Genomic DNA, 18,018 nt, shown 5'->3' with positions numbered 1-18,018 from the left:
CTCGACTGGTGCTTCTCCAGCTGAGGGGTGGCTGTAAAAGCTTGTTTAATTGTTTAGCAGGTGGGTGTGGAGCTGTGGACTCCAGAGCTTCTGAAGACACGTGCCTTCTCCTAAGCAGCTCCCCCAAAAAAAGATAAGCAAAGCAAACTCATCCTGCCTGGCAGTGAGCGCCTTCCCTGCTGCTGCTCCGTCTTCACCGGCTGGAAAGCACCGACTGAGTGCCCCAGCAGCCCCTCGCCGCGGCCATGAACCGCGTTCCCACCGCTCCCCACGAGGCAGCTCCAGTTTACTTACCAGGTCTAAGCTCTGTAGCTTAAATCCATACACAGCTCCTCGTTTACTGCTGTTCATGTAGTTTCCAAGAGCCAAGATTATCTGCCAGGATGAAACAGAGTAGAGCACAGATTTTCAGGACAAACGCAAGGCACTTTAGGAAGCTCTGGAACGAGAGCCAGTAGGGCAGCATTGGCGTACAGCTCCGGCGTGTGTAAGGGGGGACACCGGTGAGTGATGGAGATACCGAACTTCTCTAAAATCAGACCTACCTCCAGTATCTTCTTAAGTTTTTGGGATGACTTTATTGAGACAGATGCAGCTATTATTGCGTGAAGTTGCTGCAGGTAAACACAGGAAGAGCTTTAGTTAATGCACGCCCAAACGCAAGAATAAAATTAAGCTCTACACACTCACATTCTGAAAAAAAACTCTTGTTTTTCATCCACACCATGAGCCCTGGCATAAATGTTATCCTGCCCTGACACATCAGGATTGCACACAGTTCATCTGCGCCGTGGATTTACCACACTCAGATGTGGCTGGGTAAAAGCGTATTTACATTTCAATCCTTGTGACTGTGGAAGATGCATCAGGCTGGACGGGACACACTTCAAAGAGCCCAGGGACCAGCACTGCTAACACTCCCTAGCAGTCCAGGCTACAAGGTGCAATACAAACAGCACCTGGGGTATCAGAGTCACTGATATATGAAAATATAGCCAGAAAACCACTTTTTAATTTGTGTGTTTCTCATTCTGTCCCTGTGAGAAGGTAAAACCACCAGCTGACTTTCAAACACTCTCTCCCATCTTAGAAAAATTAAAACCTCTATCATCTTTCCACCGACAGCCCCACACCAGCGTGTGGCTGCAGGGCTCCCTGCAAGCTGGCCCGTGCCCTGCAGCTCTTGGGGGGAGGCTGGACCCCCCGGAATGCTGGCCCTGGTCCTGCACAGCCACAGATCGCACTGCTGTCTCCGGGGCTAGCCCCTCGCTCACCGGGGTCAGCATCTGGATGCTTTCTGCAAAGTTGCCTATGAAGGCCATGATGGTCATCTTCTGCATTAGCCTCTCGATCTTGCTGAACTGCATCATGAACCGGTCTTCGTCCGACAGGTTCTCGATGGGTTTCCTTTCCCGCTCGTAGAGCCGCAGCACTTTCACTTCATTCTCAGTGGGCAGGAACCGCATGAGGCATTCCACAAAATCCACTGGCAACGTTTTCAGGTCAAACCTGCGCGATAGCGAACCACAAGCGGTGTTACGACAGAGCCCTATGCAAAATGACGGAAATGTAAATGATGTGAGAAAGCTGCCAAAGGCAGCTCTGCCTCCTGCGCTGCTTGGCTACAGGTGAGCCCGAGCCAGGGAAGCAATGAGAAGCTATGAAGCAGCCGTGGCTACTCCAGCTCTTGTTGCCCTGGCTGGGGTGGGGGGCACGGTCCTGCACACGAAGCCCCTGCACGTGAGGCTGCGAGCAAGGCTGCTCGGCTGATGGCAACGGTGCTGCTGGGCACCCTGTTTCTGTTTCCAGAGACGTGGTCATTCCCCCCAAGCCCTCCACGGTCACACATTTTTATCAGCGAAGATAGGCGGGGAGGACCAAATGCCAGTTTTATTTAATTTGAGCCGGAGCCCCGTAAACCGCAACTTCTGAAGCTGCCTCCATCTGCAGCGGGTCTGGGTCCCCCTCCCCACCCAAATCAGGCTTGTGCATCCAGATTTTGAAGATTTTCCTTAACAGAGATGTTTGCCACGGCCGCCAAGTACCACCAAGTGCTTTGGGATGGGTTCGGATGAGCCCCAAGGAGCAGGTACACCTGTGCTCCGTCCCCGGGAGCTGCCGGCGAGGGTCCGTACCTGCGCGGGATGGCGCGTCGAGCCGCTCGCTGCACTCCCGTGGGGAGGGTCTGCCAGGCACCTCGGGCACTCCTGCATCGCACCGGGGTTCGGTACCGCCTGGGGCCACCCCACAAACCTCATTCTATGCAAAACCCTTCCAGTGCTCTTAGACAAACTCGTGCTTTACAGAGCAAACTCAAATAGTCGCATCTTCCTGGCTTCGGAGGGAGCTGTGCACCAGAAAGTACTGCGCAGATAGAACGAGAGGTGCACCGTGTGACGGCATGCTGAGGGTATACAGGAATTGACTTCTTTAATAAAAGAAGCGTTTAATTGTTAAGCCTAAACAGTGATCCAGTGACATAAACCTAAAGGTTTTTATTTTAGTTCAAGGGAATTTGATTTCTGGGAATTCAAAATGGTTCCATCCTTACTCCTGGATTTTTTCCAGATGCAAAAACATTTGTATCAACTGCCAATTCAAAAAACCATTCCACTTACCAAAAAACACAGTAAATCCTGAACATGATTTCTTTGCTGACAAGTGTTTTACTTACACGTGAATAGCTTTGCATATTTCATCTGCCGTCTTTCCAGCTTTTCTTAAAGTAATGGCAAGATTTTTGGCCCTGTTGGCATCCAGTAATGTGACTTTGTTTGACCCTTTCTGAGTTATCTTTTGCTTGCTCGAAGTAAGATCAATAGCTGGACCTTGGGCTTTTGTTTTGAATATTTCTTCAAACTCATCCACATTTAAATCCTAAAAAGGAAAGAAAATGATTTATCCCTCCCGCAGTGAAGACTAAAACCTCTGCTGCCTAGGACTGTGCCAGAACTGCAGTACGAGCCTTGCAGCGGCCAGGGCCACATCACAGTACTCTGATCGGGGGCTGCAGGATGCAACAACCAGGCGCTCCCGAGCTCGGGATCGGGAAAGCTGGCCTCCACCCCCCACAGCCCCACGCATGCTCAAAAGCTCAGGAAAATACTCGTGTTAGCACTCGTGCTTTACGCAGCCATGTGCACCTCCAGGGCACAGGGAGCTGCGAGCCCCGCGTACCCAGCTCTGCCCCGTGCTGCCCCAGGCGCCGCTCCCTGGCACGCGGCTGCCCACCCACGCCTGACTCCTGCAGACCTGACCAGCGATTTTAGGCTGGGAAAAATGCATCTTCCTCATCTCGGGTGATGTGTTTTAAAGACAGGCACACAACAGGTATATACTTTTGTACTGGTTTCAGCTGGGAAAGAGTTCATTTTCTTCTCAGTAGCTGGTGCAGTGCTGTGGCTTGGATTTGGTGAGAGAACAGCGTTGATAACGTGCTGATGTTTTTAGTTGTTTCTGGGTGATGTTTATACTAAGTCAAGGACTTCTCAGTTCCTTGGGCCCTGCCAGCGAGAGGGATGGAGGGGCACAGAAAACTGGGAGGGGACGTGGCCAGGACAGAGGACCCAAGCTACCCAAAGAGGTATTCCATACCATATGGCATCATGCTGAGTATATAAACTGGGGGAGGAAGAAGGAAGGGGGGGGACATCTGGCACTGTGGCGTTTGTCTTCCCGAGTAACCGTGTGATGGAGCCCTGCTGCCCTGGGATGGCCGAACGCCTGCCTGCCCGTGGGAAGTGGGGAATGAATCCCTTGCTTTGCTGTGCTTGTGTGCGCGGCTTTTGCTTTACCTATTAAATTGTTCTTATCTCAGCCCTCGAGTCTGCCATTCCTTTCCGATCCCCCTCCCCATCCCTCTGGGCGAGGGGGAGTGAGCGAGCGGTCGTGGTGCTGGGTTGCCGGCCAGGGTTAAACCATGACAACCCTTTACAACCGATACTACCAGCTGCCACCCCCCCTTCTCACCCGAGGCACTCTCACCAACCTGCTGGGTACTGGGACCACTGGGTGAGCCCTTTGCCACATCAGCGCCTGTGCCCTACCCCTGCGAAGGCCGACACGCGCTGGTGTTACAGACAGAAGCGGGAGGCAGAAGGCAGCAAGCAGCACTCATACCTCCAGGATCCTTTCGTCATCTATTTCGTTGAAGACCGTCCCATTGATCTGGTTGGGTTTGAGGGCGACCCAGTTGAAGACCGGCATGCGGAACTTGGTCTTGATCGGTTTCTTGATTTTCACAGCTAAAGACACCAGAGGAGAGGAAATGACAAATTCCCCCATCGCTGACAAAACACCCCGCATGCCCAGACTGCAGCTTTCGAGTCGGCATTTCAGCACTGGAGGTAGAACTGGCCAGAGCTAAATCATCAGACTGGGAAGCCTGGAAGGATCCTGCTGCCTCAACAGGCACGGCGTGCTGGGAGGCTGCCATCCACCCCCCGCTGCTTCAGCCCCAGCCTCCGCAGGACTGGACTAAGTGCCAGAGGCTGTGAAAACTTCACTGAAGGAAATGTGCTATGACTTTATTACCGCATGTTGTCTGGATTGATTTAAAAGCCCAGGCTATTTTTAAACGTTATAGAAAATGGAGAGAGTGGTCGAATTTAACCCTCTCCTGCTCATCGCAGAGCCCACCCCTGTGCGAGCCGATGCACAGCTGATCTGTGGTCTGTGTCACAAAACTCAATGCAGAATAGGTAACAAGAAAGAAAAAAAGCCCCTTTCCCAAGGTTTTGGCAAGGGGAGCGACCCCTCCCACCGCCTGCTGCAGTGGGGCAGTGCTGCTTCTCACCACGCTTGTCTTTTAAAGCAAAAGGGGGTGGGCTGCAGCACACGTGAGCTTTAACATGGTGCAAATAACAGGTTTAATCTTCTGGCACGGTGCAGAAGCAGTTAACGACTTAGTAACTTAGAGAAGCTTTGAAAATGAAGACCAAGTCCTACTCTCATTAATCTGTGAACAGAGTACAAGAAAGCAACACTGGAGCAAAGAAAACACTTTTCTATTTCTATTCCTATTCCTAACAGATCTGGAAGGTACATGAATAATTTCGGTAATTCAGGTCTCATTTCTTTGTATCTTGATGTAAACACGATTTTGTAGCAACTAACAACTTCAGGATGTTCGTTAAAGCAATCAGTCAACGTTTTGCTCCTGAATTACCTAGAAAATGCATCGTTTCTTTCAAGCTGCAAACATTAAATAGAAACCCTGGTCCTTCCACTCCAGTGCTGGAAAAAAAGAGCCACGCAGGCTGCAGTGGCGGTCAGCGGCAAAGGCATGCAGGGGACAGCCCCTGCTCCCCCAGCCGAGGACAGATCACGTTTGGTCTCATTCTGTCCCGTGTTTACTCCCGACTCCTGCCAGCCCTGCATCTGTAGCAGGAGCAATCCTCCTAAATATTCAATGCTCTATAGAGATACTAGACTTTTTTTCCCCTCCGTTTCAGAAGATGGCTGGTTTCCCAGGTTGCAAAGCACTTGAGCAAATAATTATTTTACTTTCCCATAACGATTCTGTCTGTATGTTTTTGCCAGGACAGAGACAACCTTTTTGAGGGGACAGTCCTGCTGTGCACCGGAGCTGGGTGAAGGCAAAAACATTTCTCTTGCTTTGTCATTCCACTTTAAAAACCAAGAATCGAGTTGTGTGTCCATGCCCCTTTCAGGCTTGCGCTCATTTTGCAGGGACATCGCAAAGAATAAATTACTGGCAAGAGTATTTGCTTGAAACAAAGAACCGTAAGTGAATAACAGGGAACATACACAACATTCAGCTGTGTATTTTAAGAATTGTATTGGTTACTTCAAAATAATTCCCAAAATAAATAGCTTTTTCCATCTGAAACATCCATGAAAAAGAATTTTCCCATTTGTGCCTAGAGGAGAACAGATTATTTACTGCTCCTGGGTTATTTCAGGATAGGAAAGGAAGCTAACTGTCTCATGGGCCGGTTCCTGATGTAGCTCATCAAAATCTCTCAGAATTTCCCTTCCTCCTCCATTACAGAGCCCTGGCAAGGTGACGTTCCTGGGAGTCATGTCACTGCCAGCAGACCCGTGGGGACGTGTCACTGGCAGCAGACCCCGCAGAGGGGACCGGCAGCCGGCGGGAACTGCCGCAGCTCAGCACTGGGCCTCACTGGGAGAAGCCCCTCCTCGGTGCAGCCGGCGCCGGGAGCACGGCTTGAGGACGGCTCAGGATCTTAATTACTCGCTGAAGTGCTTTGCTGAATCGGGGCCTTCTGTGTGCCAAATCCCGATGGCTGACAGCACCCCCAAAGCTACAGCATGCTCCAGCCACAGGTCCCTGCACCAGCCCTCCGCTCCCCACCGCCCTCCCATCACCCGCACAAGTCCACGGGCACACACAGGGGCACAGCACAGAGGGAAACGTGGAGAGGTAGGTGAATACTTAGCAGAAAGCAACCTACAGAAGAGCTTGATTGGCCCATCTTACCAGGAAGCAGAAAGAACAGAGAAAAGAACGTTAGCAACGGTCAGAAAAGCAAAATTTGTTATTTCACTGACTCCCCTCTGACCCGGCAGGTTCCTGCCCTGAGAAACGCTCCCTTCTGCACAGCCACTGTAAGAAAAGGCACTTTCCCTCTCCTACCCCCCTGAAGAACGAAACACCCACCCCAGCTGGCTGGGGGCACCTCTCCCAAGCACTGGTGCAGGGGGCTCAGTGCAGGGGACTTGCCCCGCCGTCGGTGGGCTCAGCGCTGCCCCGGGCAGAAGCAGGACTTGCTCCGCCACCCCCTCCCCAGCGAGCACTGCCAGGGTGCCAGGCCAAGGCACCGGGGTCTGGGCACAAGCCCTGGGGCTCACGGCAGCCCCCCTGCCCCCGGCAGCCCTCCAAGCACCACCATGGCCACATCCAGCCCTGCCACCGCTCCGCACCACGCACTGCAGGACCCCTGCCTGCCCTGCCAAACCCACGGTGAGGGATCAGCCCCAGCCTGTGTCCTGCCTTTTCTGCCTTTTTTTGTTGTAATAACCCTCTAGTTCCATGATACTTTGCACTTCCGGAGGAAACTTTAAAGGCTGGAATACTTTATCGGTCTTCAAAAAAAAAAAAGCTATTAATCAGAGCTCCTTGGTCCCTCTTTCTGGACTCAATGTGCTCTTGAGATTTCCTGGGGAGGGGGCATGATGTGATACCAGTTAGCACTCACTTGTTGCCTGAGATGCTTGGCACATGTCAGAGAGCATATAAAGCTGTGATTAAAGGCTGTCAGTAAATTTTTCTTCCTTCCAAAAAAATTACAGAAAGTTTGCCTTCTCTTTGCACAGATATTTCTTCATGGTTTCTTTCAAAACCGTATTTTGTTTGCTTAAAGCCAAAAATGGTCCGTTTGAAAAATATTTTTGGCAATAGCTTTAGTTTCACTGAAGAAGCCATCTCATCCAGACCAAACCAAAACCATTCGATTGATAAATGCTCTTTCCCTTCATAAGCCCCTCTGGGTGTAATACCCGTGAGAGGTAATGGGTGTGATTTAGGTGACTAACGAAGTCCCACCTTGGTAGCCCAGTGCTCTAGCTGGCGTGCCCTGACCTTGCCTTTGCTTGCCCTGCCAGCGACCAGCACAGCTGGGAGACACGCGGGTGTTTTACCTGCGAGCCCTGAGTTGAACACCACGGTGGGAGAAGCTGTCCCGGGCAGGGGGGGTGCCGACGGCGGCGGTGGGGGAGGCAGCGGAGCTGCAGGAGCCATCTCCAAAGATGGGCCTGGGAGAGGAGGCGGCGGTGGCGGCGGAGGTGGGGGTGGCGGTGGCGGTGGAGGCGGCATCGGCACGGAAACAGGACCATTTTGCACTACAAAATCAAGGGAAAACAAGGTATTACCATGAACACGGACTGAAATATCACAAGCACATGCAGGAAACGTCACAACACCCACCTTACCCCCACTATACACCTCTCCACTGCTATATTTGCCCAAGCATTTGTTGGACCCCTCACCAAAGTACTTCTGTGCATTAACATGGGAGAAAACTACCCTGATGAAGGAAGAGAATATATTTTCCTATCAACTGAAGGGCTCGGGAATGGATCAGACAAACATGGGAGCCACCCAGAGAATGAGTGCAAGCACAGCTGGGGATCTCAGCACCCTCGGCTGCTGCAAGGTGCCACAACCTGCAGGCTCACTACAACTGAAGGCAGTTTTGTCAGGCTGCTGTGACTGTCCCCAGCACAACAAACTCCACCTCCAGGCCCTAGCCAGCCCAAGTCTCTGGGACAGAACGCTTCTCACCTGCCTCTGATGCCATTGCTAAGGCGGGTAGTGGTGGTGGAGGTGGTGGCAATGGTACTGAAGATGCAGCTCCAGCAACCGGTGCGACACACGTTCCAGACACAGCCTCTGACCCTGCTGGTACCATCCCAGAGGCCAGAGCAACAGGGAGGATAGCAATGTCACCATCACCTTTCTTCTGGATCTTAATGGTTCCCTGTTTCTCCAGTTCATGGATCTTTTTCTCCAGCGTTGACTGTCGTTGGATGGCTTCTTCTTTTTCTTTCACCATTTTTCTCAAGGTGTGAACCTGAGTATTTGCATCTTTGTAGATTTCCTGAGAATGCAGCAGAAGCAAAGCATTTGCACTGGTGAAACAGAATACCAGTGCCAGAAACAGAAGAGCCTGACACGGGCTGGTCACTGCACCAGGCTCTAAATAACAGTGAGCTCTGATGCCAACTGTATGCCTTCATTGGTGAGGAAGAATTCATTTCGTGTTTTATCCCCAAGGCAGCAGCATGTACAGTACTGAGTCCTTGGAGCAATCTCACCTGTGGGCACCGACACCTGGGGGTGCAGAACTTCTCATCATCACTTTTTCATGATGCCTCTTATTTTTTCTTACACTGGTCTTAAATATGTAGTGTTGGCACGCTACTTGATTTCAACAGATTATCTGACACCTCGCTGGTGGCTCTGGCTATGAGCAAACGTTGGCCCATAGGGGGAAGCAGGAACGGAGCTCCTGATCTAGAGGGGAAACTGTACCTCCACGTACCCAGAGCAGACCCTCCAAAGGAACCCTGAAAGCAGCCACCCTTTGCGATGATGTTTTAGGCTGAAGTTAGTTAATATTAATTTTTTTTATTAAGTTTGTACACCATGAAGTACCAAGTGAGGGTTGTGCACAGAAAGCTGGCTGTGCCTGACAGCACAGACACAGCGCACTTGCTCCTGCCCCGAAGGACACCAGGTCTACCTCCAGTGCTCCTCTGCGGCCAACCACACGGACAAAGCTCCCAACAGAAATGCTACAGACCTGAGCAGCCTCACTCACTGATTTGCTGGCGTGTTCAGAGTTTTATGTCCATCTTTGAGAACACACACAAGTAATTTTACTTGAAATCTACCCTAGGTTCAAAATTAGGAAGCTAACGAAGACACTTGTCCCAGAGCCGTTACCTCCCATGCACCAAGCACACCGGAGATCGCTCCCGTGACACGTGGCATCCAGCCCAAGCTTTCCCATTGCACTTACCCGAATCACATCCAGTTCTTTGTTTCTTTGCATAAGTTGTTTTTCCAGTTCCACAATCTTTGCCATGGCTTCATTCTCTGTATCTTGGAGTTTTTCAGATAACTATCATTCAAAAAAGAAATAGATTATGTATGTCGGTAACAGTAGTTTTCCCAACCAAAATGTTGAGAATGTGTGTTGGAGCAATGGTACGTGGTACATCGCTGATATTCTACTAAACCCTGAAGTCTCCTTTGGGAAAAAGAAGGGTTCCTGCACTAAGTGTCCCCTCTGACGATGAACGTTATCCTTCAGCTATGACCAGCAGGAACGTGGCCGGACTGTAGCGCTGAACCTGTCCAGGTAAGACAGCCCCCTCTACAATAAAGCACTTTGAATGCAGCTATATTCATACACCCTGAGTCCAATCTGAAACCCCCAAACCCCCCAGAATACCACAATGGCACTATTGCAAAACCACGAGAAGCTGAAATGGCGGAACCTATAAATGTCACCTCTCACAATGAGGCTAATTTGACCAGTAATGAATGAAAGAGTTTATTTTTTTTTCCTCCATTGTCTCTTGATTTATTGTTATTTTTTGCCAGCCCCATGAACCCGAGATCTGAAAGCTCTACAGTTTTTGTTGGCTTTTTCCATCACCACCAATGATGCCGACTCAGGAGAGGCTGCAGAGGTGGCACTGGTGGCTGTGTTTTGGAGATAAAACTTCTGAGATACTATTATTAGTATTTCTGTCAACACATGACAGAAAATTATGTTCATACTCCTGGGATGAGCCTAGTTTATGTAACAAGGGATCAGAAGCAAGCCCTTAAAAATTTGCTACCAGAGTAAACTGTTAAGTTTCTAGCCAGCTAAAAGGAGCAAATCTGCAAAGCAAACTATGCCCTTTCTACTGAATCACTTGTCTCTAGCAGAAAAGGCAAATAAAAAATAAAAAAATTAAAATTTGCCCCCTCAAAGGGGCAAATACTACACGGCAAGGTGTTTTAAGAACATATTCATCCTAAGGGATGGCAGTATGGGAAGCATAATGACCCTTTAATGATTATTTTTTAAAATATGGAAATATATTTTGATTTTTAAAAAGCCAAGTTATGTTCTCTGGACTAAAGTAATTGACACCAAGAAGGTACAGGACAGAAAAGCCGAGAGCAAACACTGAACTGAGCGAACCCCGAATACCTGCACAGCACTATTTTCCAGTTGCATCCCTCTCGAGCCCAGTACTGTGTTTTAAGACACAGATGGGATGGTTATCTGCTCTATTTACCGGTATTGCATTGCTAGGTAATTTGCAGTTTCTATGTAAATAAGCTTTCCCAGCTCATAAGATACCTCTGTGCAGAGGTACCGTTCGCCAAGTGACTCCACCTGGAACCACAGCTGAACTGAAGCTGACACCCCCAAGGCTGCAAACCTGCCGTGCCAGGGGCCTGGGGGTGCTCAGCTGGCCCCCAGCACGGGGCAGGGGGGAGGGGGGGCGTCCCCTCCCAGCTCACCGCAACTTTCAGGGGATGAACTGGCTGCTCGTATTGAGGTGTGCAAGCACTGCAGCGGTGGCCATGTAAGAAGTCGGGTGGGCAGGCACTGCGCAGCACCGGCCGAACCATCCCTCGATGTACACAGAAATGCACGTCAAACCCCACGTTAACGAGGCAATGCTGCTCTTTTGTAAGAAGCTGGGGGTTGTGTCAGATAGGGGAGTAAATAAAATGACAGAACAAGACGTTTTCTCATCCGGTCAATAAGCAGCTTATGAACAAATCTTTGTAGCAAGTGGAGCAACTGTTAATTAGAACACGCAGAATATGAAGATCAAAATATAGCATAAAAGCACCCAGGAAGTTTACCTGCCTGCAATCTCCCAAATTCCTTTGTATGCCAAGTATCTGCTTATTCCCCCAATACAGAAGGACAGTTGTCCTAAGGCTTTTTCTAAGTGAACCTCACCCCAAAGACTGCAGCCCTGCTGCGCCTGCACTTCCAGCTTCCGAAGCGGGCAGCAGCGAAGCCCGAGCCGGGGGGGGGGGGGGGCTCTGAGCTACCCCACAGACAAGGTGACAAAGCGCGGTACTAACATGGGAAATGTTTTCTTCCAGTTCTTCAACTCTTTCCAGGGCTGCATTCTTGGTTTCAGCATCCTCCAGTAAAGCTCCCACATCAAACACGTTATCCAGGTAAGCTTGGATCTGCACCTGCAGTTTGTCGCTCTCCGTGTGTTTCAGTTTCTGTGAACCCAAGCAGAGGAGGCATCGCTCAGCACAGGGCAGCGAATGGGGTGGGAGGGTGCTGGGAGCCCAGGCCACTTCCCTCACCCAGGAAAAGCCTCGCCCTTTAATGTTAGCCGGGGTCATAAATGATAGTCATTTTCTAAGACCAAACATCCAGAGCTTCCAGCTAAAGCCAAGCAGCACCTTTACCCGCTGGTACTATGGACACTAAGCCTGCTGCCCTCTGTGCTTGCTCCTTGCCCACGGCCAGCTCTGAATGCTGGGGACGGTGCGAGCCCAGTGAGCTGGGTGGCTGCTGCACGCGGAGGCCACCAGCCCAGTGGCCAGCAGGCAGAGGTGAGGCCTGTGTTTGGGCTGAAAGCAGCCATGCGGCCTGCAGCAAATCTTCTGATTGCTCTCACTGACCCGGCGCTGGGTTTGCTGTGTTCAGAACGCAGGCTTTATCTCCAAAGACAACATCAGAGCTCTGCCTGTTCCCGACACTGCAGGGTCTGTGCCACCTGGGGACCCTGAACAGACCCGTGCTCGGTACCACCACGTACAAATGCCTCTTGCAGACAGCAAGAAACCTCTCCCTGGCTGCTGCTGAGCAAAGTCAGCAGGGACAAATCAATCCCCGCCGACACCAACCCTGTTTTCACAGGTTGGTGAAAAAAAAACCCCACAACCCTGTTTGTGTGCCCCCAAGGGCAAGGACAGGGAGAGAAAAATACAGGAGGGGAAATATTGTTTCTGAAAGACAGCGTTTCCCAGAGGACACAGAGAACACCTCGTTGTCAGGAGGATGCTCAAAGGAGGATTTTTCACGCAGGGACAGGGGGGTCCTGGCAGCACCGGAGCCGGGGCCGACGCGAGGCCAGCAGCCTGCAGCTGGAGGCCAGCAACGTGGCACGGGCGAGGACAGCTGCGGTTCATCCTTCCTTTGTCATAAGGCAAAGCCACCAATTTAGCTGCCGGTCTGTAATTGCAGTTAGCTGCAGCCGCTCTCCTTCGGCAGGGGCAGCTCCAGCCCACAGCCCCGGCAGCAGCCCAGGCGCTGCATTTTTAGCAGAGACAATGGGACAAGCCTGCTGCGCCCTCCCAAAAGAGCTTGGGTAAGGGGGTTTGAGGATGTTTAGGGCTAGGCTGGGCAGTGGCAGAGCTGGGGGACATGGTGGGGACCCACCGTGGCGGCAGACAGCCCCAGCACGGGGAGCAGACCCACGCTGCGAGGTGCTGGAGACCCAGGGCCATACTCACGTCCAAGTACTCGTCCAGACCAAGCTTCGTAAATTCGTACTGCAGGTGGACTCTGAAGTTCATGTCCTCCACCGAGTGGACAACGATGTTGATGAACTGCATGCAGGCCACCTGCAGGGAGAAGGGCTGCACGTGAGAGGCAGCGGCACGGCCCTGGCTGTCCCCGAAAGCCCCAGGAGCCGGGTCAGAGCCGGCTCTCCCGGGGCCCCAGGGGTCAGACACAGCGAGTGACCCCAATCCTGGTGCTTACTACAAGGAGAAACCGTGACCTGCTATTCTGCAGCTTTATTTTTCCAAGCCGGTGCTGGATTTGGGCTTACAGGGTGTTTGTCTGCTGCGATAAAGGGAAGCATGGGTTCCAGAAATTAAGTCATGTCTGCAGAGTCTACCTTTGCTGCGTGCCGGTGAACACAAACGCTTTCCATGCCAGCGCACACGGCCAGACATTGTACAAGCGCCGCACAAGCTCTTAAGTAAACAATGCCATTCCTGAAATGGCCTGTAAAAGTGAGATTAATTTTGCAACTGGAACCCCTAGCTTAGGAAACGGGACTTTCACAAAAGGCGCTTTGTCGTTTGCAGAAAGCGTATTTCCAAAGCTGTGGTTTGGTAACTGAACGAGGGACCAGATCATAGGCGCTGGCATCCAAACACATCCTGACACAGTGAAGGGATGGACAAGTGGGTCACAAGCGGTACGAGCAGCGGGGAAAACCTCCTGCAACGCGGCAGGAATCAGGCTACAAACCCCAAAAGGTTTGCCCTTCACTGGAGTGTAAGGCATGGCCAAATCCTGCTCCACACAAGTACCCCCAGCCCTCTTTCAGCTCACAGATGATCACGTCTGTTACCCTCCGAGCTGCTTTAAGAGATGGTTTGCCCAGTCCCTGGCTGGGCTTCTCAAGGGCATAACTCCACCCTGCTAGCAACACTGCAGCAGCACCAACACCAGCCTCTCAACATCTACTGCGACACTTCCCAGACTTCTAGACCAAACCTGAAAAGATAAAATCAAAGCAACCTGATTTTCCTTGGATGCTTTCCCTGCAGGAGACCCCACGTCCCTGGGTCGTTTTGTGGGAAGAAAGAACTGAAGGCCACTCGCCGGATCACCCATTTGCTACAGGAAATCGGCCAGTTCTCTGCGATCTGTTGTAGAGCCCAGAAGATGAACTCGTGCTGCATGGTGGCCTTGGACCTACAGGTCTGGCCAGGATGTCCCAAGCTGATGCTTCTAGCTGGAGCTCCCAGCAGCTGCTACAAAAACTTTCCCAGCCACACCAGCCCAGCTCTGGAGGAACTGGGACCGCAGGGACACCGCACCGGTCAGTCAAAACCTTTCAGCTACACCTTCCCACGTAGAACCTGAGCAGCTTTAACCACTCTGTTTCCAAAATGACTTTAACCCTAGATAATGCAGAGTTGTAAGACTGGTAACAGGGACAGCCCCAAGGAAGAGAGGAAGGAAGATGGTCTAAAGACTCATCCAGGAGCTCCTGTGATGTCTCATCTTGGTGCGTACCCATCTCTTACCCAAACAACCCGACCCACACAGCTGGAAAACTAACTGCAGGTTTCGAGTCTTTGCAGCACCCTTTGCAATTCCTGCGGTATCCATGGTTCCTCCTAGTGCCGGTACCACCCCTCGCCAGCTGAACCCTGCTGTGCTGTGCTACCACCCAGAGCCAAGATCCCGTTTCAAAAGCACTCTCGTTGTACTTGCTTTGGCTCTTGCAGCGTTAGGGCCAAATTCTCATTTCCTTTCTCAGATCCTTACATACACAACTAAGGAATTCATCCAGTCAACGAAAACTAACCTAAGAAAGTTTTTGCTTTTAAAACTAAGTCAGTCAATGCCAACAACAGGAACCTTTTCTAAAATGCTTTTGTCTTTTTGTTGCTCTTCCCTCCTTGTCGATTCATGCAAATAACTGGAGCCCCTCCAGCTTCCCAGGAAGCTCTCGCCTTCTCCATTTAGGGAGCACGGAAGCCAGGTCCTGCAGGAACAGCTCTTGGTTTACATTGAGTCACTTCAACTCCTTGAATTACTTGAGCTTTAACGTTCCACCCCAGAGCCTGGGCCCGTTTTATCCCACCCTGCGGGCAGGAGCGACGCCTGCGCTGGGCACACACTGGTGTGAGCGGCAGGGTCCGGCCACACCAGCACCACAGCGAGCCGGTGGGCAGGGGCTGCCACGCTCCCCCCACGCCTGGCAGCATGCTCATCGGCTCATGGCAGCGTGCTCGGGCCAGGCAGCGACAAGAACGAGAGGATCTGCCAAATCGTTTGCAACGAGCTCTCTCTTCTAGCTTTAGGCTTGTCATATAGTCAAGCCCATAGTAGGTGGGGGCAGCCCAAAGATGCAGATTTTATTAGTATTTGGGCAAGTCCTGAAAAAAATGTATTTATCCTTTTTCAAGTGTTACCTTCAACCTGTGGCCTGAGGGGGGCAGGGAATTTTCCTACAGGCCATCCAGATGGATGCTGAACAGTCACAGCTCATCAGGCTCATACGCACACACACTCACATGCATATTCCCTATTACATCTTTACAACATACTATTTAATATCTTAAATAAAGATGAGGGATGATGCTTTTTTACAGCAGCGGGCAAATCCCCCAGCTTGCAGTGAGGCGCTGGCCACAGGCTGCTGCCACCACCTTGCTTCCAAGCTGCACGGTGCTACCCTCCCACTCCCAAATACGACTACCCTTCCCTGTAAGCACGGGAAAAATGGCCAGGAGTCAGGTATTGAGGACTGACAAATCCTTCTGTTAAATGACAGACTAAATTGTATGTACATCTGAGAATACCTGATGTACACTGTGACTCCCAACACGTCCTTACTGGGACTGCAGTAACAGGGCACAAAACCAACCGTAACATGTCACAGAGTTACTGACAGCAGCTTGCTAACTTGAGTAAAATTGCAGGGATCACTGTAATATTTTTTTTTTCTTTTTACAAACAAGAAAGAGGCCATCCGGTCTTGCTCACACCACCTCCTTTTTATTCTGCTGTCCCCTCAAGGGTGCAAGCCTGCCTCAGCCATCAGGGCTGCAAGCCACTGACACTGGAGGGTTCAAAGCCTGTAGGGAACACCACACCGGGTGCTTTAACACCTAATTCCTGGCAGAAAGAGGTCTTTAACATGAAGGTCAGCACTAAAACAATATAAAGTGTCACAGACGCTTAGCAGACAGCCAGCGTGACCAGATGGGAAGCCCTCCAGCTCTGCTCCCACCCCAAAACAGGATCACATCAGATCCGAGGCCCTCAGCACGAGCAGCGCAAGGAGACTGCACTGACCATGCCAGCATTTGTTTTCTCATTAAAAAACAGAACTTACATTTCACACACTTCTGACACGAGCGCTCGCTTGCCATAGAAAAATCGGATACAGCAGTGTTTTTGATATCAGACACCTAACCAGCGAGCTCATCCTTACTGACACGGCTTCTGCCTTTCACGTGATGCCAACATGCAAGCTGGCGCTGGTGTCTGCGGGTGCCAGCCAGAGCTTCCTCACTCGTCGTTCCCTCTTGTGCTCCAGGGGAAGTGGATTTGGTGAATAATCATGCATATGCACATTGAGGAACCAAAAGTGGTGCAAACTACTGCTATATTTATCAGCAGATTAAGGCCAGACAGCAGCTGCAGTGAGTGTCTCCCACACTTCCCTGTCTGTGACCCCAAGGATGCTGGCACTCGGACAGAATACGCATCTTGATATTGCAGAAGCTGCTGCTTTGCCACAGCGAAACAGCACGCGTGACCAAAAGGCCATTTTCCTCTTACCTTCGCTAAGGTACAAGGCACTTCTTGAAGATAAATGAATTGAACGGAAGCTAAAAATGAAATGCACATTATGTAGCTTGGAATATTAAAAAACGGTACTGCGGTAATTCCAGGCCGAGGATTGGAAGGCAGATACAACCCTGCCTGCGGCAGCAGGACCAGGCACACTAAACGCTGAAACTGAAGTTTGCTGATGATAAATTGCACTCACCATAAAGTCTATATTGTTGTCTTCATTTCGGAAGTGCTCCATCAGCTTCTCAAAGCGCTGCTTCTCTCCACACACCTACAAAAGAATCACCACGTGCGTGTTAAACTACAGCTTGTGAAGGCGAGCATGAAAAACATTTAAATAGCAGCTTACCTGCTTGCTCAAAACCTCTCCGTCCAGGGCTCCTCTCTAGTTAAAAATATTCTCCTTCATAAGAGATCCAGCTGAATAATCGTATGTGAACACCTGCACTGCAAGTCTAAGGGGTCAAGTACAATTGTAACATAGTTCTTTGGATCTCTTTTCCCCTTAAAAATTTAATCATACCCACTGATGGCAGAGACATAAGCAACAGAGTTGTACCAGGCTACGCCACAGGAAGGCTCAGCCTCTCTCACAGTTCCGAGCTGGCTTTTCACTGTAATATAATGTAATTAGGAAGAAGACCAAATTACAGGGAGGAAAAAAAAGATAATTATCACCGGCTGAACGAGAAATGAAATACATCAGCGTAACTATCAGCTGGTCAGAATTACAGAGCCATAATGCAGGGGTGTTGGCAGGAAACACAGGCAACTTCAGGGAGAAGTAAAATCTAAGACAAAGCAGGTCTTGGGATATTGTTTAAATCTTGTAACTTCCCAGTAGCTTCTCTGGCTCACTCCTACTTTTCTCAGCACACAAACAATCCAGAGTAATCCACACCAAATCACAAAATACTATGTAAGTTGGAAAGCCAAAGGGAGCAGAGGTGAGCACCCATTTCCCCATCCTCCCCTAGCTGAGCAACTGCAACTCCTCCCTCTGTGGTGCATCGTCCGGGGTTATTTTGTTCTGCCCTCCATGCACGGATTACACCCAACAACACCCACGCTGCAGGGGCAGGGGCAGGAGCTGCCTCGCACACAGCCGCCCCAGTAAGCCCTACGATCCCAGTACAGGCGGGAGGCGATGGGTGCAAGACAAAGTGTCCCACAGGTTCCCAGATTCACTGAGAGCTTTCTCCTACCCTGCACCAGGAGT

The 18,018-nt window shown here is 50.8% G+C and overlaps 1 protein-coding gene across 13 annotated transcripts in view; it reads right to left on the bottom strand.

Annotated features, from left to right (window-relative positions):
* Positions 1–18,018, bottom strand: part of FMNL2 (formin like 2) — a 152,851-nt gene that overhangs the window by 9,036 nt on the left and 125,797 nt on the right. For 8 of the 13 annotated variants that reach the window (XM_055717470.1, XM_055717472.1, XM_055717468.1 and 5 more), the window contains 11 exons: positions 16,996–17,070; positions 12,983–13,093; positions 11,591–11,740; positions 9,507–9,608; positions 8,267–8,582; positions 7,624–7,824; positions 4,120–4,244; positions 2,675–2,877; positions 1,275–1,509; positions 546–614; positions 295–375 (listed from right to left, as the gene is read on the bottom strand). In XM_055717470.1, coding sequence (XP_055573445.1) covers positions 295–375; positions 546–614; positions 1,275–1,509; positions 2,675–2,877; positions 4,120–4,244; positions 7,624–7,824; positions 8,267–8,582; positions 9,507–9,608; positions 11,591–11,740; positions 12,983–13,093; positions 16,996–17,070 — 1,668 coding nt within the window. Of the gene's footprint in view, positions 1–294; positions 376–545; positions 615–1,274; positions 1,510–2,674; positions 2,878–4,119; positions 4,245–6,437; positions 6,459–7,623; positions 7,825–8,266; positions 8,583–9,506; positions 9,609–11,590; positions 11,741–12,982; positions 13,094–16,995; positions 17,071–18,018 lie in introns of all 13 variants that reach the window. The other 5 variants (XM_055717466.1, XM_055717469.1, XM_055717465.1 and 2 more) reach the window with 1 other exon arrangement.

This window comes from Falco cherrug, chromosome 8 (genome assembly GCF_023634085.1).
Source record: "Falco cherrug isolate bFalChe1 chromosome 8, bFalChe1.pri, whole genome shotgun sequence".
NCBI classification, from domain to species: Eukaryota; Metazoa; Chordata; class Aves; order Falconiformes; family Falconidae; genus Falco; species Falco cherrug.
This window is presented reverse-complemented; position numbering and strand designations above follow the sequence as displayed.